This window comes from Ascaphus truei, chromosome 1 (genome assembly GCF_040206685.1).
Source record: "Ascaphus truei isolate aAscTru1 chromosome 1, aAscTru1.hap1, whole genome shotgun sequence".
Taxonomy (NCBI): Eukaryota; Metazoa; Chordata; class Amphibia; order Anura; family Ascaphidae; genus Ascaphus; species Ascaphus truei.
In genome coordinates, this window is record NC_134483.1 from 458,667,408 (window position 1) to 458,688,861 (window position 21,454).

General features: G+C 43.6%; 1 protein-coding gene across 1 annotated transcript in view; it reads left to right on the forward strand.

Annotated features, from left to right (window-relative positions):
- MMRN1 (multimerin 1) overlaps positions 1-21,454 on the forward strand; it is a 119,601-nt gene that overhangs the window by 39,042 nt on the left and 59,105 nt on the right. Inside the window, exon 2 of the mRNA XM_075565873.1 lies at positions 18,824-18,943. Within this exon, the coding sequence (XP_075421988.1) occupies positions 18,824-18,943 (120 nt within the window). The remainder of the gene's footprint in view (positions 1-18,823; positions 18,944-21,454) is intronic.

Consider the following 21,454-nt stretch of genomic DNA (forward strand, 5'->3'; position numbering starts at 1 on the left):
GTGTTATATAAATGAGTTGTTTATAACATTTTATATCAGTCTCACATTGTTCATGTGACAGAGGATCTGATTATAACCTCAGGCACAATGTGTTTTACAGTCTATTAAACATAAAGCATTGCAGAGATAAGAAGTTATTTTACTCTTTTAAAAAAAAATTGTGTGCATTGTCACTTGTTTTCGTTTGAATATGGAATTAATGAGATGGCTTTAGCGGGAGGTTCTTTTGGTCACAACAACCAGTATGTAGTGGGCTTCAGTTATTGTGATTTAAATTATTTGATCCCTTCTGTGTTTAAACAACTGCTATATTTAGGGAGACCAGATGTCCCGCTTAGCTGGAACAGTCCCGTTTTTTTACTTTACAGTCCCAGTGTCCCGACAATCTTTCTAATGTCCTGGTTTTGAGCAGAGATGAGCAGCTGCAGCTCAATGTTTCCTCCGGCCGTTAGGTGGCGCTGCACTGATCATGCAGCTCCTCTTCTCCCTGGCTGCAGTGCACTGTGTTAAGGATAAGTAAGGGAGTGTGTGTAAGTAAGGGAATGTGTGTTTGTCTGGGCAAGTGGGTGTCTGTGTAGATATGTGTGTGTATGTAAGGAAGTGTGTGTTTGTGGCGGTAAGTAAGTGTGTGTGTGTGTGTGTGTGTGTGTGTGTGTGTGTGTGTGTGTGTGTGTGTGTGTGTGTGTGTGTGTGTGTGTGTGGTTGTGGGTAAATAAGTGGATGTGTATGGGGCGGTAAGTGTGTGTGTAAGTAAGAGTGTGTGTGGCAGTAGGTGTGCATGTGTGGAAGTGTGTCTGTAAGTGTGATTGTGTAAGTAAGTGTGTGTGTGTGGCTGGGTAAGTGACAGGAGAGAGAGGAGAGAGATTGGAGGGAGAGGGAGAAGCTGGGGAGGAGGAGAGGGAGAGAGATGCTGGGGAGAGGCTAGCAAGGGGATCTAGAGAGAGAGGCTCGGGAGAGGGAGGGAGAGAGGAGGGGGAGGGAGGAAGGAGGGATTGAGGGGATGGAGTGAGAGAAAGAGAGAGAGAGGATGGGTAGATAAGAGAGGCAGAGAGAAGATGGAGAGGGACAGAGGAGATGGGATGTGGAGAGGTTGGAGAAGGGATGCGGAGAGGAAGAGAGAAATAAATCAATAATACAGCATTATTGGGGATGCTATTAGACAAATACCATTATAATATTTATTTTTAAATGATGTAATACAGTATGTTTTATAAATAATTTTTTTATTGTGTCCTGGCTTTTACTTTTGGAAAGCTTGTCACCCTAACTGAACTATGCCCAGGACATACTTGAAAACGAGAGTTAACTCTCAATGTATTACTTCCTGGTAAAACATTTTATAAATAAATAAACTGTATTGATTACAGAACAACATGTGTATAAGAAGCCTTGGGTTCTACTTTGTTTCTGTACTGTTTTATTCTATTGCACTATTAAAATACAAATATTGTGACAGACTGCCATCTAGTGGATTAAAGACATTCTACTAGAGCTCTGAACTAACTCAAAGTGTATAAACACAGATTTGAAAACAGTTAAAAATACTTTTCCTACAAAATTGAAAATACCCAAATTTTCATTGCATATTATAAATAAAAGCCTTTTATATACAAATTATACAAATATGGAATATGAAAGAATTACCTACAGTATGTAACTCTCCCCCCCCCCCCCCATCCATGGTGCTCTGTAATTATGTACATTAGAAATTTTATTTTTATTTATAACAATGTTTTACCAGGAAGTAATACATTGAGAGTTACCTCTCGTTTTCAAGTATGTCCTGGACACGGGGTTATAAAAATACATGGTTGCATTAAAAGAACAGGGTTAAGGGTTATACAGTACAGTCAATTCACAGACATTTCATCGACACATAGAGTTGGAAAATTGGGTAGATTGGATAAAGGGCTTGTGAGTTTCAGATTGAAATAGAGCCGCTTTAACATCACCAAATATCAGCAAACGGCTCACACTCTTTAGCTGCCCTTGGGCTGCGCCAAAGGCTGTGGAGCAACGCAGATATACACTGGGGTGGTTGAGATTCAATGCAGCTGTGAATACAAAGTTCTTTGTGGCCTCTTGGCTCATTAACATTCCAGTGGGTGGGGTTGGCATTCCACAATGTACAAGAAAATGTTAACCCTTAGGACGCTGGTCCTGTGCAGAGGGGAGCAGCTCTTGGGGAGCGCCATCAGACTGTCCGCCCTTGGGTGCAATGCACCAGCTGTGAACAAAAAATTATTTGTGTCCTCATGGCTCATTAATGGTCTTCCTCACCCGAGGGTGCGGGCTTCTTCTTCATGAAAAAGAAAGATGGATCACTCAGACCTTGTATCGATTACCGGGTTCTCAATGAAATCACGATAAAAAATCGTCACCCTTTACCGTTAATTTCTGAGCTCTTCGACAAACTACAGATATCCACCATTTTTACAAAGTTGGATCTACAAGGAGAAAACAACCTGGTAAGAATTCGTTAGGGGGACGAGTGGAAGACGGCCTTTAACACTCGGATCGGACATTATTAGTACCTTGTGATGCCTTTTGGACTTTGCAATGCGCAGTCTTCCATGACTTTGTAAATAACGTTTTTAGAGATCTCCTCGATCAATACGTTATTGTCTACCTAGATGACATATTGATTTTTTCAAAAACCGTATTGGAACATTCAGGACACGTTGAACAGGTGCTTCAACAATTACAGGAAAACCAAACTGGAGAAATGCCAGTTTCATCAAACCACGACCTCCTTTCTGGGATACATTATCTCAGACACTGATCAAAGTGAAGTCGGTGGTGGATTGGCTTTGTCCTGCTACTCTCAAAGCCGTACAACGGTTCCTAGGTTTCGCCAACTACATACGGAGATTCCTTACAAATATTTCCTCCGTGGTTGCACCGATTACGGCCTTGACACAAAAAGGAGCTGACCTGCGTGTTGGTTCCATACGGCCATCCAGGCATTCGAGAAACTAAAGACGGCCTTCGTATCAGCTCCCGTGCCCATACATCCCGATTGCCCTTCACTCTCGAGTTAGACGCCTCTTATGTTGGAGCCGGAGTGGTATTGTCTCAAAGAAAGACCCCTCAGGCAAGACTCCATCCCTGCGCCTTTATCTTTTAAAAATTCTTGTCCGCTGAACAGAATTATGATGTTGGCAATCACGAACTCCTGGCCATCAAGATGGCTTTAGAAGAATGGATGCATTTGCTCGAGGGCACGGAGAATCCTGTCACTATACTAACTGATCACAAGAACCCATTGAGGGTGCGCATTGCTTGGGGTCACGACAAGCGCGATGGTAATTATTTTTCTCCAGATTCAACTTCATCATTTCATATCTACCAGACTCAATAAATGTCAAAGCAGATGCTCTTTCTCATCAATTTTTGGTAGAGGACAAGGTGAAGGATCGTCAGGAGAACATATTTCTCCCAGCGTGTATACTCTCAGCAAACACCTTCGACTCTTTACAAGACATCACGCAAGCTCAATCTCACATTCCAGAAGGTCTCAATGTACCAGAAGGATGCTTATTCATGGTTTCAACATTTTGTAAGAAGGTACGCGAATGGAATCAATCGTCTAGAAGCTCTGGGCACCCAGATACTAGGAGAAAGATCGATCTTCTAAAATGGACCATCTGGTGGCCAGGGATGAGTAAAGACATAAGGCAGTTTGTCACCTAATGTGCTACTTGTGCTCAAAATAAAACTCCTCGTAACAACCCATCTGGTCTGCTTCAACCTCTCCCGATTCCTGATCGACCATGGACTCATCTCTCCACAGACTTGGAGGAAAGGTTGGAGGAAAGGAAATTTCACCAGTAACAAAGTAAAGGGTTCTTTACAGTAAGGGCAGTTAAAATGTGGAATTCATTACCCATGGAGACTGTGATGGCAGATACAATAGATTTGTTCAAAAAAAGGTTGGACATCTTTTTAGATGGGAAAGGTATACAGGGATATACCAAATAAGTATACATGGGAAGGATGTTGATCCAGGGATTAATCCGATTGCCAATTCTTGGAGTCAGGAAGGAATTCATTTTTCCCTTTAATGGGGTTTTTTGTTTGCCTTCCTCTGGATCAATAAGTAAGTATAGTGTGACAGAAACCAGGGGATGGTAATAAATTCCATATATAGGGCTCCCAGGATACTGAACAGTTTCTATCCTGTTTAGGCTGGAACTGAGGGATGAGGGATCCAGACCAGAGTTTGTCTGCTGCCTGATTTCTGTCACCTGTCCTGCTAGTTAGAAATCAAGTCTTTAAGGCTGATTTCCTGGTTCCTCTTCCCTCTCCCCAAGAGCATGGAGGCAGGAAGGCTGCTGGAAGCAGAGAGGGGAAACGCCTCTCCCCAAACAGGTTACATCATTCTGTTCCTTTTTTCTAAAACTGCAAAGTTCCTTATTTTTGTTGTTGGAAGTGGATAAGCCGCTCCAACCCCAGTCAGGGAAAACCTTCGTTAAGTTATTGCTCAGGTGAGCAGTGTTTTGTTTGCTTATGTATTATTTTGTATTCCTTGTGGCAGTCTCAGTGCCTGGGACTGAATAAACCAGGCAGTAGCCTGTTTAAAGGAACAGCACTTAACGCCTCGTCCTTTAACCTACCCTAAAAGACCGTGTTCTAACAGTCCCGGACAGACGTCAGAGCCCCGGAGTAAGCCGTTTGTCACAATAGATATAGGACAAAGTATCTGTTGTTTAAATTTAGCATAGGTTGAACTTGATGACCTATGTCAACCTCAACTACTATGTAACTATGACTTCATCGTGGAGTTTACCAGTATCTGGAGGAAAAAATAGCATTTTAGTGGTGGTCGGTCACTTCTCAAAACAGACCCATTTCAAATCCCTTAAAGGTCTACCAAATGCTGTCAAATTATTTGAAGTCTTCTTTAGAGAGATTTTTCGCCTTCACGAAGTATCCCAAAGCATTGTTTCGGATCGAGGCTCCCAATTCATATCTAAATTCTGTCTGGCTTTTTGCAAACAACTAGGTATTTCTCTCCACCTCTTCCGGCTACCATCTTCAAACTAATGGGCAAACAGAGCAGACAAACCAATCCCTCGAACAATTTATCCGATGCTTCATATCCGACACTCAAGACAATGGACAGATCTCTTGGCATGGGTCGCGTTCTCCCACAACAACCTTAGAAATGAGTAAACACAGGACTCACCTTTTTCATTAACTATGGCTTTCACCCCTCAGCTCTTCCCATCACAGGCTCCAGATCTGGGGTTCCAGCAGCGGAGAAAAGGATTCAGAAACTTCAGGAGTTCTGGGGGAGGATTCAGGAGAACCTCAAAAAAGCAGTGTCCATGCAAAAGAAACATGCAGATCGTCATCGGTGCAATACTCCTACCTACAACCCAGGTCAAAAGTATGGCTATCTACAAAGAATATCCGTTTGAAGGTACCCACCACAAAACTGGCACCTAGGTTTATTGGCCCGTTCTCTATCGTCGAAAGGGTCAATCCAATGGCCTATCGCCTGCGGTTGCCAGCATCCATGAGGATCCCCTCTGTCATGTATCCCTACTCAAGCCCATCATTCAAGCTCCCCAGTAATCTTCTCCGGTATCTCTTCCCCAACCTTTTCTAGTGGAGGGTCAACAGAAGTTTGAGTTCCAGTCAGTTTGAGGTCCATTGGTAAACTTCAGTAGCTCATCCCCGAGGAGCGCTCGTGGATTCCTTGGGAAATATTACATGCCTCTAGGCTCGTTCGGGCCTTCCATCGGAGGTTCCCCTATAAGCCATTCCTGGGATGCCCGGAGGTCGCCCCAGAAGAGGGGGTAGGGGGGTACTGTCAGGATCGGGCTTAGGCCCGCTCCCGTGGTGCATTCTGCGGCATCACAAGTGACACACGTCAACAACAACCAGCACGCAGGCGCTGCACCACCTGGAAGGGAGACACATCAGGGATTGCTCCCGGACTCCGCCTCTGTGACGACACGGACGTCGCGCATCATGCACCATCGATGCATGAGGGTTAATACACTCATCAGCTGCTCCATACCTGTAGTGCATTCCCCCTTGGCCTATCAACAGAAAGCATACGTCTGATGACGGATTGCTCACAGCCTCCTGCTGCTTCACCATTGGCTGCTTGTGCTATATATGCTCAGCCAGCCATCTGGCAAACTGGCTGAGCATAATTCTTGTTTATGTTTCATATGCTTACCTGTAAGCTTCCTATTGGCCTGCCTTGTCTTTTCTCACTTCCTATTTTTGATCACAGCTTGTACCTGGACCTCTACCCTCTCTGACCCCTTGACCACGGCTATGGATACGACGATTCTACCTTCTCTCCTCCTCGACCACGGCTACGGACTACGACAAATCTACCTTCTCAAATCCTAGACCACACTGAGTATTACTACCATCCAGACTTTTCGTAACCTGACTCGGCTACTCAACCATTACCTGCACTCCGGACGCGGTCATGCGGTTATAGGTTGGTGGCTACTAACATCCCCACCTCAGCCTCGCGGTCTCGTCCAGTTTGTAGTGAGCACTCGTTACACTGATGCTCTGAGTCCAGCTTTTCTCTGCCTCTCAGCCAAGAGGGTGTCTTCTCCTGACATATGTATCTTCTTCTCCTGCTACTCCAGACTGTAGGGACACACCAGCTCTTTATATACATATGCAAACAACAGGGCTGTCACGATCAACACGATCAGTGCATGAATAGAAGTGTGCCATCAATTAGGCAACAATTAGACCTCCACTGTGATCTTTACCAGCTAAAGTGTTGATCAATCAAACCACTGCATTTACATCTGTAATATCAATCAGATGATCAATGTGTGCATGAGACTGCTGCAGGTCATATTGGTTTAGCAATTTGTGTATCAAGATTAAGCATACTTTGTAGCATTACAAGCTTCCAGCCATATGCTCCTCTTTGCATACATCCACGCTGACAAATCTGAAAGGATCAGCGCAGGTGGAGGAGTGTGCTTTTACCAACGCAGCGTAGGGGCGTTCATGTTGTCCATTGCTATTTTTTATTAGCATGCATTAAATCTGATCAATTATAATTTATTTTGGAGTGGTCTGGATATTTTTCTTGTCTTGGAAGTTGGATCTTCCTGGCTGTGCTCCATTGATACCTGCTGCTGTCTGGATACTTACCTGGATGGACTGCATGCCGCAGATACTTGGATTGCACCTGCGAGTATATAGGTAAAGGGCCGCTGTGCCCTGTTATGCTTCCTGTAAACTTTGGATATTCTCTTATGTTGTCAACGGGTTGGGTGTTTATTAATTTGTTAATCTGTGTGACTGTCAGGTGGACATCACTAGACACATATCCCTCCCCTCTCTATTGAATTCCTAATTTGTGGACAATCCTTTCTATCTGGATATTATGCTTGCATATGGAACCGTGTCTGATTATTGAGCACCTAATCCACTCACCACTATATCTATAGCACCCTACTTGATGACTGATTCTTGTCATCTACTATACAGTATACAGTACTATTGTATGATCATAAGCAGTGTTCGACAAACCTATACATTTGCTCGCCCCGGGCGAGTGGATTTAACATCGTGGCGAGCTCCTATTGGCCCAAGCAGCACACGTTTGGTACAAGGTGGCGAGTAGATTTTTTTGTTCGGCGAGTAGATTTTTTGGTGATTTGTCAACCACTGATCATAAGTATTTATATAGTACTATTACTATGATCACAGTCACTATAAATGTTGTCTGATTTTAACATCCTTATTTTTATATTCATTTGTTGACATGAAACTATTTTTAATTAATTTACTAATCATTCAGTGATTGAGTGCTTTGAAACTAGGTTTCTTGTTCTTTTGTATTCATTTAGGTAATACCTAGTGAGAACCTCACTTTTAGAATATAAGCTATAGCGGGGTACTGTGTGTGTTGCTTATATTAGCATTACGATACCAAATAATTATTTTATTAGAAAAAAATGTATATGATTAAATTTACCAGTAGAATAAGAAAATAACAAATGTTTTCACCGGGACCAGTACAATAGAGTGAACCATGATGGGCACACAAAATACCTGGAAAATACAGTATAATAAAAGAGACGTGTCTAGTTTCTAAGAAGCGTCCTAACTGCAATTCATCATTTAATGGTACCAAAGTCTGAAGACGGTAAATTAATTCCACCTCCTGACTTAATAATACAAATGCAGAGTTATGGTTGGTAGCGCTGCCCTCACGAAATCCTCTATGGGCACGTTTTTTTTCCATTTGTGTGCGCAGAGTGCCTGTATGGAGACTAATGACCCATTGGGATTAACAAAGCATTGCTCCCTGCTTCTGAATAGGACTCTCGCTGTGTTAATCCTACCGGGCTGCAATAGTCTGTAAGAGACATGCAGTGAGTGAGACAGAAACAGTCACTCTCCCTGCGCGCCTCTAACAGGCGATCGCGTAGCTTTTATTTTATTTTAATAACAGTATTGAAGCAGGGGGTGTCCAGAGCTGAACTGCATTAATTTCAGCATCTGGGAACCCTGCTTCCAGAGTTACAGGCCTCAGTATGGGGAGCCATTATCTCTCTCTCTACTTTGTGTAAATGTAATGTCACATGACACAGGAGAATTTAAACATGTTGGATATACCGGCACCCCATACCGGGGCTTGTAACTCGGGAAGCAGAGAGTCTCTGAGACTGAAATTAATGCGGTTCATCTCTGGAGACTACCTGCTTCAATACTGTGTTATTAAAATAAAAGCAGCATCATTACCTTAGCGGCTTGCTGCTAAGAGAATAAAGGGTTTAAGTCAGAGTACCTGGTTTATTGGGGGTAGAGGGGTTGGGTGAAGGGGGTAGTTGCCCCATGGTGTGTGGTTAAGCCTACCGGGAAGGTTGCGGGAGGGGTTAACCCCTTCATTATCTTTGCGGTAATAACCGCTATGGTAATGAAAGGGTTAACTCCTCACATTATGTATTACTGTGTGCTCATTTGCATGTCATTTCCCAGAATCCCTGAATGCAGTGGAAGTATTGAATGTGGAGAGATAATGGTAAAGGCAAGGTTGCAGACCCGTCTTAGAGATATGAATGTGCGCACACGTGGTGTTTTCATTTGCTGCTCACATTTTAAATAATTCTTATGCAAAACAAAATATAATAACATAAAAGAAACTGGTGGGGCTTCATGATGCTGTTTTTCTAATACCTTCCTTATGACCTCCATTCCATGTGTGCACGGTATATTGGTGTACAGACAGGTGATATCAATGGTCACCAGTATCAACCCTGGATGCCAGTTTCTTAATTTTCTCAAGGAAATCAAAAGTGTCCTTGATATATGATTTTCCAGACACTAAAGGAAAAATGAATCAAGGTAAGTGACAAGGGGTTTGTCGATGGAATCAGTTGAACAAATTATCGGCATTCCTGAGGGATTAGTTAAAAGTTTAGCAAGTGATTTTAATCACATTCTTAACTTCAGTCTCATAAGTGAAAGTGGGATCATGTCGAAGATCTTCTCTTTTTTATAATCCCCATAGTACAGAATCGCACCCCCCCTCCTACTCCCATGTCAGCATTTTCAATTATTTCCCCAAAGGCACTCTGACCCAGATCCACTAAGCTCAGCTAAATCAGGGCAAATAAAATCAGGTTACCTAAATTAGTAACAGACTTTATTTTCCCTGAGTTTAACATATATCTATAAAAGGTAATTATATACAAAAACAGCCGCTGTTTAACTCATTAGCATAGACTTAGCATCAGGTTAAATTAACACTGCCTTCCCAAGTTGCTTATATACAGTACCCCCCAAATACTCCTTTATACAACAAAGTATATTTATATTAATTAAATTGGTATACAGCTCAACCCCATTATAGCGCGATCCGCTTATAACGCGGTTTGAGCATAGACCCCGAAATTAAAAAAAAAGCATTTTTTTTGCACACACACACTGCACAGCACACTGCACAGCACACAACACACAGCACACAGCACACAGCACACACTCACAGCACACTGCACACACTCACAGTACACTCTCACAGCACACTGCACACAGCACACACTCACTACTAACAGCACACTCACCGAAAACTCACAGCACGCACACAGCCCTCCCCCTACCCCCTACTTCTGGTGTCAGCTCCTGGTGCATCATGGGGATGCCTGCGGGGATCGGGGCTGGGGAGGGGGGTGATTGGTGTGGGGCTGGGGGGGATCGGTGCCAGGCTGGGGTGTGGCACTTCTGACGAGGTGGATCGGTGCCGGGCTGGGGTGCTGCTGGAGGGGGGGATCGGTGCCGGGCTGGGGTGCTGCTGGTGGGGGGGATCTATGCCGGGCTGAGGTGCTGCTGGCAGGGGGGATCGGTGCCGGGCTGGGGTGCGGGGCTGCTGGCGAGGATCGGGGGGGGGGGGGAATCGGTGCTGGTAGAAGTGAGGCTGCTGGGGAAGTGCAAGGGGAATGCTGGGGGAAGTACAGTGGCTGCTTATGCAGCTGCTGGTGCCTCACTCCACTTCTTCCCCCCTCCTCCCGATTGGGCTCGCGGTGGCCATTTTTTTAAATTAGCGCGGCCACGGTTATAGCGCGGTCGGATCGGATGGCCCCAGAGGACCGCGCTATAATGGGGCGGTATTTGCCATGTACAGATGCAGCAGCCGTTATTCGAACATTTCACACGTTGTATACCTTGGAAAACCCATGTCATGGCGCGTGATTTCTTCCAACTTACTGCCTTAAGACGTGAGTGCAGAAAATGGCATTTTAGTGTTCTGGTTTTTAAACACCTGAAATTGACACAGTAGCACAGTAGCACAGTACTGTACATATTACAATTCATTCATTTCTGCCATGGACACGCAAAGAATTGCATCCAAATAAACATAATCCATGAAATTCAAACAAAGCAACCGCGATAAACACGTGTGCCTTGTGTGATTAGCCGTGTGAGTGCCGCGTGGAATACAGCGGAGCACACGAAAACGGCTACGTGAAATGTTCGAATAACGGCCGCTGCATCTGTACAGCTTCTTTTTGTGCACATGTACTGTATCTCTCCATTTGGTGATGGATATAAGCAACTTGGGAGTTTAACAAAGTTGCTTTCTCTACCAAAACTCATATTTCAGAGTCTGACTGGGAGTAACACTACCTTCAGGTATTCCCTAAATACCGTAGATTGAAACGCAACTGTACTGACAATCACATATTTGAAGAGCAATCTGCTATATTGTCCAGGAAATTTGCAGAGAGACACTATGATGCCAATATCACACAACAAGCATTAGTTAAAACTAATTCCACATCTAGAGACTCTATGCCGATTCCTAATAATAAAGATAGATCAGAGAATACTATTATAAAGGTGCCCTTTATCACACAATACAATAAGGATGCTAATAAAATTAACAAAATTCTTAACACACATTGGCCCATATTAAAAAATTACCCAATTTTGGGTAAACATCTACCAGATAGAGTACAGATGGTCTATAAAAAGGCTCCAAATATTAAAACTAAACTGGCCCCCAGTGCAATGAGGAGACAATCTGTAGCCAACCACTCTACCTGGTTAGATCCACCAAAGGGCTTTTTTGATTGTAAAATGTGCACAGCCTGCCATTACAGCTCAAAAATAGGGAATAGTTTAAAATCTACTACTACACAAAAATCCTATAAAATTAAACAACATCTAAATTGTAGATCAAATTTCGTAGTTTACCTCTTAGAGTGTACAGTGGCGACCAACTTTATTCTAACTCGGCTAGCTCCGCGAATTTCAGATTATCCCGGTTATGTGCGGTTTTGTATCGTTTTCGCCCGGAGTGTACTGCACCGACACACTTAATTCGAGCAAATACCCAGTATGTACCTGGCAGATACCTGGAATGCGCCGCTCCTCACCTCTGACAAGCCCCGTTGCGTTTGCCTTCCCAGCCTGGGTTCATGCCTGGCTGACGGGCGGCTGATCTGTTAAATGATAATGATTAGGATTTAATAGGCTGCAATGCTTCGCGTGTCTACCAGATGGCATAAATTCATGAATTGTAATGCAGTATATATATATATACTGTGCAGTATTGCAGCCAGCGGGAATAAAATGCTTCAATCCCTGCCTGGAAAATACCTCAATGCACTCGGGCAGAAAACAGTCACAAACCTCAATACACCCGGGTATACCCGAATTCGTGGGACTAGCCGAGCTCGAATAAAGTGTGTCGCCAGTGTATTGCGTTATTTTCGCGGCTGTGATTTAAGCATTTTATTCCCGCTGTCTGCAATACTGAAATTCCGTGTAAAAACTCATGGGGGCGTTTGCGAGCTGTTGTCTTTGAAGCTGTCCCCTGGCGAGATGTGTTTGCAGCAGAGAGAGATCCGCTGCTCTCTCTGCGCAAACATCGGCACATTAAAAATTATTTAAAATACATTTTTATTCATAGTGTAGATGTGCAGGGGGTCTCCGGAGCTGAACCGCATTGGTTTCAGGTCCGGGGACCCCCTGCTTCCCGAGATACAGGCCCCTTTATAGGGTGCCGGTATCCCTCTGCATACAAAGGTCCCGATCACGTGACCGCGGAATGTAAACAAAACAGAGGGATACCAGCACCCCATAAAGGGGCCTGTATCTCAGGAAGCAGGGGGTCCCCGGACCTAAAACCAAAGCGGTTCCGCTCCGGAGACCCTCTGCCCATCTACAGTATGAATAAAACACCCATATCAATAAACACTCGTTCCTTACCTTTGCGGCTATGTGCTATGGTAACGAAGCAGCATGAATGTATTTTTAATAATATTGTACAGTGAGCAGGGGGTTCCCTGAGCCACAAATCAAAGCTCAAGGGACCCCCTGCTCTTGCACAATATTATTAAAATACAGAAATGCTTCTTCATTACCATAGCTGATAGCCGCTAAGGCAATGAAGGGGTTAACCCACCGTGCCTGCTTTATTGTGGGTAGCGGGGGTGGGTTAAGGGGGTTTTTGGCCCTTGGTGCGAGTTTAGGACTTGCGGCGGGTTGCGGGTGCACTTAACCCCTTCACGACCGTAGCAGTTAATACCGCTACGGTCATGAAGGGGTTAACCCCTCCCGCTACCCCCCCGCAAGCCCTAAACAACCACCGTTGGGGCTAATACCCCCTTCACCCACCCCTGCTTCCCACAATAAAAAAAATTCACACACAGCAGCCCCACAATAAATAAATAAATCTAAATAAATACATGAATATAAATATATATATATTGCCTTAGCTGCTATCAGCTATGGTAATGAAGCAGCATTTCTGTATTTTAATAATATTGTGCAGGAGCAGGGGGTCCCTTGAGCTTTGATTTGTGGCTCAGGGAACCCCTGCTCACTTTACAATATTATTAAAAATACATTCATGCCTATAGTATCATTGCTGTGCATATACAGTAAGTGTTAGGGGTTACAGGGGTTGTTGTTATATATATATATATATATATATATATAACAACAACCCCTGTAACCCCTAACACTTACTGTATATGCACATCAATGATACTATAGGCATGAATGTATTTTTAATAATATTGTAAAGTGAGCAGGGGTTCCCTGAGCCACAAATCAAAGCTCAAGGGACCCCCTGCTCCTGCACAATATTATTAAAATACAGAAATGCTGCTTCATTACCATAGCTGATAGCAGCTAAGGCAATGAAGGGTTAAGGCAGAATAGCATGTTTATTGGGGACATTTGCCCCCAATAAACATTGCAATAAACAACATACAGTACACCCCCTGTGTATTTAAAATACATAAACAACAATAAATACATTAAATACATATTTTTTATGTGTCTGTTAAACCTCCGTGCCTTGACTGTAATCTGTGTAAGGCCCCCTCCCCCTAATGTGTCTGTTAAACTTCCCTGCCTTGACTGTAGTCTGTGTAAGGCCCCCTCCCCCTAATGTGTCTGTTAAATCTCCCTGCCTGTGTTCCTGTGAGTGCAGTTTATGTAAATGTGGGGAGGGGGATCCCGATGTCCATACAGTATAATGCAGCGCCTCACTGCCAATGGCCCACCCCGTGAGGCCTAACCACCCTCACCCACTACCCACAAGGGAGGCCTACCCACATACCGTTGCCCCCCCTCCAGCCCCTCATCCTGCCCATGGCCCCTCCGCTGCTGCAAAACAGAGACAAAAATTAAAACATCCAAAGTAATGTCCCCTAACCCCTTAATCACCATAGCGGTTATTAACCGCTACAGTCATTAAGGGGTTAACCCACCCTCACCCACCACTCGGGACGCCTACATACCCTCCCACACTAACCCCCCACCCCGTGAGGCCTAACCACCCTCACCCACTTCCCACAAGGGAGGCCTACCCACATACCCCCCACCCCTAGTAACCACAATACAAACAATACAGTGACCCACAATAAGCATCATTATATTTATTAAATACATTATCCACCCCCTGCGCCCCCCCAAAAATACAAGATTTATCCCTTTACAAACAGAGTTCATAACGCAGCCCCACGCGAGTCCCCGGTGGGCTGGCGGGGCACCTGACAGACCTACAGGGTACCAGCAGCCCTTTTCAAACAGGTTCTGGAGGCCTACTGGTGGGTCCCGCCAGCACCATGGCCCCCAGGTGGTCTCCTTGGGTCACCGTGGGCCACAATTGGGTCCCCACGGTAGGCCCAAGGATGTCTGGGAGCCCCGGGTCAGACCCACATGTGTCTGCGGGCCTCGGGTGGTTCACACGAGGGTCTGGGGAACTCATGAGTGCTCACTACTGGTCCGCGGTGCCCCCACAGAAGTGGGACCACACATCTTCATCCCCGCACCTATGGGTCGGCGGTGCCCCCACAGATGTGAGGCCACCGCTTCATCCCCGCATGTGTCACCCGTGGAACCACCAGCCTGATACCCGTGAGATACCCGAGGAGACCCGAAGGTGGTCTCCAGAGGTCCCACGCAGAACCACGGAACAAACCCTGAATGTAAAAAAAATAAACCTGGCCTATACATTTAATACATACACCCCCCCAACACCTACAGTACAATAATGTGCAAAATAACTATTATCCAGATATGGATAATAGATTAATTGCCCATTATTAAAAACATTAACTAGCATATTCAAATAAATAAAGTACTACTGACCTCATCAATAAGAAGTCTCCATCGCCAGCAACATCCTTGTCTTGCCCATAAAATACATAGCAAATACAAAGCCAATACATTGCAAGTACATTCAGATATCAATTAGCCCCTTAAACACCTTATCGGATAATAACCGCAAAGGTAATTAAGGGGTTAAGCCCCACTGGCCCGATACCCACCCTTCACCCATGAATTTGTACAGTGGCTTCATCATGCAACTATATATATATATATATATATATATACACAGAGAGATATATATATATATATATATATATATATATATATATATATATATATATACACAGAGAGAGATATATATATATATATATATATATATATATATATATATATATATATATATATATATATATATATATATATATATATATATATATATATATATATATATATACAGTATATACACACACATGATGAACCAATATACAAATAAATGTAGAAGGGTTATCAAAACCATACTGTACTACAAATAACACTTCCCCATACAGACACCCTACATTAAAATGAATTTCCTTTAATAATCCTAACTGATCTTACAATCTAAATCATCAAATGCCAATGAAAAACCTCACATTCCAATCAATACATTGCATTTACATTGTACTGTATATATGATGCATAAAATCTATGCACCATATACATTCTGCAAATGAATTTTAACAATATCATTGCAAGCAAAATACAAATACCTCCAAACAAGTAAACTATTTTAAACAATCAAGTAAACAAAAATCAATTAGCATTCCTTATTTACATCCCTAAACAATTGACAGTCCATCCCGAGCAATTAAACAATTAACTAATTCACGCCTGGAGCAGAACAATTTAGCATGTGAAATAATATAAGTACCAACCAGAATACAAAATTTAAAACCAAGGCTAACCCTGACCACAAGCACGAGTCACACTTTCAAACTGGAATGTGGTAAACATTAGAGAAATTTGTGCAAAAGCAGGTGCATTGTAACACAAGTCAACAAAATGGGAGTTTCACAGAAACCTTTATACAGTAGCTGCATTGAACAGCCTTCTGTTGATGATGACAATTACAAGTAAAACAATGTAAAAGATTACTATTGATATTAGGTTTGCCAGGTGTCCGGTTTTCAACTGGACAGGCCGGTAATTCTGCTGTGTGTCCGGTATAAAATTGGAGATGTGTCCAATATTACCATTGTGACAGCGGCAAGCATGATTGCGGCAAGCACAAGTGCGGCTGGAAGAGCTGGTGCTGAGAGGGCGGGTCACGGACGGTGGCCCGGAAGCAGTTAGGAGGATTTGTGTGCTGTCTGAGTGGAGGAGAGGATAACCAATTAGAGGACAGCGGGATGGGGCAGAGCCCACACACTGGCAGCCCAGAGACGGTTTCGTTGCTGTCTGTGGCCTGCCAGGAGATAAGGTAAGGACGAAACGCAATTTGGCCTGAGATGATGGGAGGGGAGAGGAATAAGATGATGAGGATGGGAGGGGAGAGGAATAAGATGATGAGGATGGGAGGGGAGAGGAATAAGATGATGAGGATGGGAGGGGGGAGGAATAAGATGATGATGATGATGATGATGATGATGATGATGATGATGATGATGATGATGATGATGATGATGATGATGATGATGATGATGATGATGATGATGATGATGATGATGATGATGATGATGATGATGATGGAGAGGTGGGAATTGGATGATGATGATGATGATGATGGGGAAGATGATGATGATGATGACGACGACGACGACGACGACGACGACGACGACGACGACGATGAGGGAGGTGGAGTAAGTTGATAATGAAGGTTGGGGAGGTGGAATAAGAGGATGATGATAATGGGGGAGATGAGATGATGATGTGATGATGATGATGGGAGTTGGAAATTAGGTGATGATGATGATGATGGGGGGGAAATGAGATGATGATGATGTGTGGAGATGAGATGATGATGGGGGAAATTAGATGATGATGATGAGGGGGGAGATGAGATGATGATGATGGGGGGTAATGAGATGATGATGATTCTGGGGAGGGTGCACTCTCCACAGACCTCACCCCACCGACTTTTCTAGAGCGCTTCATACCTTTCACTATTGTGTCCAGTATTTTTGGATAAGACACGAGGCAACCCTATTTGATATACAGTATGTACGGAAGGGTATGGAATTCCTAATCAATTCTGAATAACTGTCATATCATAGATATGTTTGAGTCTATGATTTTATAGTTTGGTAAAAAAATGCCAGCTGAGCTAAATGTGACTTATTTGCTATAAGGTCCAATATTTCTAAGTTCAATTTCTTAGAAACATTCTGCGCTTTTTTATTTTTAATGTTACATAGTATTAGAAAGCATATGTTAAATTCAGCCACGGGACCATGGGGAAGCGGAGACTAAGGAGGTAAGGGGGGAAAACCCCCGCTACCATCTCCAGCCCCGCGCAGGTATCGGGGGAAGCGGGGATTAAGGGGGAACACATCCACCCTGCGTGGTTATCGGGGGAAGCGGGAAGTGGCATGGGAAGCCGGGGAGAGAATGGGTGTTCTCCCCACTACCATCACCTGCCCCGCGGCGCGGGTATCGGGGGAGGCGGGAAGTGGCACGGGGATCGGGGAGAGAAGGGGGGAACACCCCCACTACCATCACCTGCCCCGCGGCACGGGTATCGGGGGAAGCGGGAAGTGGCACGGGGACCGGGGAGAGAAGGGGGGGAACACCCCCACTGCCATCACCCACCCCGCGCGGGTATCGGGGGGGGGGGGTAAGCAGGGAAACACCTTGGCTTGCAGGGAAGGAGCAGATGGGCCACAAGATGGAGGGTTAGAGTACTTTGTCTCCAACATATCTCGGGCCGGAAAGAATGGCCGCTCATTGGGGGCGGGCTCATATAGAGCCTGGCCTCGTGCCCACAAAGCCTGGGAGCGCGCGCCAATCAGCTGTCAGGTAGGGGGAGTTTTTTTTTTTTTTTTCAGGCAGCGCGAGCAGGGAAAATTTTAGCGCGAGGAGGGAAAATTTAAAAAAACAAACACGTGTGCTGCTTGGGCCAATATTTACTCGCCCCGAGGTTAAATCCACTCGCCCCGGGCGTGTAAATGTATAGGATTGTCGAACACTGTACATATATATTTATTCAAATGTTTTACCAGGAAGTAATACATTGAGAGTTACCTCTCGTTTTCAAGTATGTCCTGGGCACAGAGTTATACTGACAAATACATGGTTACAAATACATAGCTACGTTAAACAAGCAGGGTTATATATTATATACAAAACATTGCATGCACAGTAAGAGATAATATATGTTAAAGGCGTATGAACAGTTGCAGACCAGATTAAAATGTGAGACAGCTTTGGTTTTGAAAGAACTTAGTGAAGTGGCTATAAGCTTATAACGTGTTGGCCAAAGGGTTTAACTAAATTACCCTTACTCATGAGAATACTAACATTGAAGTATTTCACTATGTATTTTGTCACATTGGATGTACAGTAACATTGGGTAAAATGGAGAACAATTTTTAAACTACCTATAAGACACTGCATGCTGTTTAGTTAACAATGCCTACATCTGGAAACATAATAAAATGATGACTTTATTTTCAGTTTTATCATTTATAATGTAAAGTATCCTCAAAAGAAATTACATTTAAAAAATGATGATCTTGTTCACCATATGAGAAATGTATGTGCTTTTATTTTCTCACAGAAATTGGTGCGCATATGTCCATACACGACTCATGCCAACTGTTGCAATGGATACTGTGGAGACATATGTATCCACTGGAGCAGAGCCCTGCACTTGGAATACTGGAGCTTGTTCAGTAAGGTATGTCCTGATTAACTTGTATGTTACTTCTGTTTCAGAATATCATGTGCAAATGGCTTACAAAATATCTTGTTCTGTCCATTTTAACAGATAAACAGCATATTAAGCAAAATAACAAAAGGTTAAGATAAGTGACATCTGTAGATTTCATCCATTGCATCCATTTATTAACAACCAGGCACCTGGGTGCCACTCTCCCATAGCTTTATGATGGTTTATACATAACTTAATGAACACATTATATTCCTGTCACATCTATTTCTACAGAAGAAGATGGAGTGCGCAGTTCTCAGACATGATTGAATAATTCACTGTTCAATGTCACATTTCTACTAATTATCTCCCCAAACTCTATGAAGTTTTTGACATTACGTTATGTGATGAATTGAAGGCACTTGCAATGTCAATGATTTTTGAAACCTTTGATCCAGTTGGGAATTCCATAGCTGTTTCCAGCCCGTGACATATTTTGCTGGTGCCTCGGCATCAGGGATATTTTACAGGTTGTGTAATAGAGGGTTGACCTTTTTTTAACCCCAAATCATTCCACTGAACCTAAACGTTTACAGTGTACTGTATATTCACTAAGCTAAGGCATCCTCTTCCTTAACTAAATTACAGATGAATAATCTGAGGTTAATTGTGCTTGTATTCTTCTGCCATATTGTGATGGTGAAGGGGTACGCAGGCCAGTAAATAAAGGTACTATGCCCGGCTGGGTGCCCCTGAGTCATATTGGGAATATAGAGTGTCAGCTCTGCAGCTCACTAATGGCTGCAACCCTGTAATTGTGTTAGCACGGTCTGTGTGTCCCGCTATGTATTAGGGGATCACATGTATAAGTCATGTAACAGAGTTTCCCTCAGTCATATGGGGTAAATGTGAAGTGTCAGCTCTGCAGCCCGCTGCTGGCTATAAGCCTGTAAATGTGTTAGAATTGTCAGTGTGTATCCCGCTAAGCCTAAGAAGAACACAGCATTATCTTAAGTTACATTGTATGAGTGCGGTCACAGTTATGGATTAGTTCCGAGTATTGCAACAGTGTTTCACTGCCAAACCGCAAAGAGGAAAAAGGGTTTTAACTCCAGCCACTTTTTCACACAGCACAGAAGCAGGGAGCTAACTTAGGTTAGGAGTATGCGAGCGCTATGAAATTTGGTGTGAGTGCTGCTGGGGTACAAACAGTAAAGCAGTTATGTTTTCCTTGTTATTAACTTTTATACAAAGTCCTCTCTTTTTAGTGCATTAAAGTTATGAGAGTAAAGAAATTAACATTCAGACAGGCAGGGCAGCGGATACATTGGGGATTCACAAGTACAGTTATGACCGGCAATTCCGGGGAGTGAATCATGCATACAGTACCTTAAGTGCGGACTTCTGAAGCACCCTGCTGATGCGTCGGCAGAAGTCCGGACTTAACAAAGACAGTGACAGATCACAGGATTACTTTAGAAGGATTTATTATAAACAGTTTGCACAGCAGATGTCCGGGAGAGAGGTAGACATTCTGCCGCCAGAGAAGGGGGCTTGGTTAGGTATGCTAAGCGGCTCAGGTGTAATGTTAGCGCATGACCCTTGGCATACCATGAAGCCCCTTGCCCGGCTGCATGAATTGTTGGCAACTCTGCCATAGGGTGGGGGTTTGGTTCCCACACCGAGATTGGCTGCACATAGTACAGATAGGCTTTGAATAAGTTTTAAAAGTCTGTGCAGTCAGTGGGGACCGCAGATTCATCTAAGATACATTGTGCGGTACAAAGACTATTCCATCGTAACTAAGATTTGTACCCCGCTTCAAGTGTTTGTTAGAACTGAGTATTTGCGAACGAATCCTGCAAGGGCAGAAAAAAAAGATTACTTTTGGCGGAGAAGCAGGGGTTGCATGCGGCGCCCCTTGCCATAGACTGTCTCACAGCTCTATTTGCGCACCAACCCCGCTCCTGAGAATTGGTGCCTGGAGACTTTATTTTTGTGAAGTTGTTCTGTGGACATTTTATTTAATTTTGCCCCATTCCAGTAAGTGTTTATTCGTGTTATTTTGTAACTGTGTGTGTTTCTCGTGTAAATAAATCACAAATGATTTTATCTCACGCTTTGTTCGATCAAAGGATCCGGTAATTAAGGTGTTAAAAGCATTGGTCTCCTGTGACCCATATATACAATTAAAGCGTTGGCTTGCCATGTATTTAAGTATAAATAATAGTTTTAAAAAATCCTATACACAGCTGCCAATGTATGCAGTGCTGTACATAGAATGTTTAGGTATAGTAAGTCCCTGTCCTATAACACTTACAATGAAATGTTTAGTGCCTGAGACACAGAGATGTATAGTAAGGGAGACAAGGTGAGCTGACTCTAAGGTTCAAACTGTGTTTACCCACTGCAAATCCATGTGGTATACAAATTTTTTATGGAAAATAGGAACGTTCACAAAATTAGGTACTCACATACTATGACATAAAGAGAGAAAGAGAGAGAGAGAGAGAAAGAGAGAGAAAGAGAGAGAAAGAG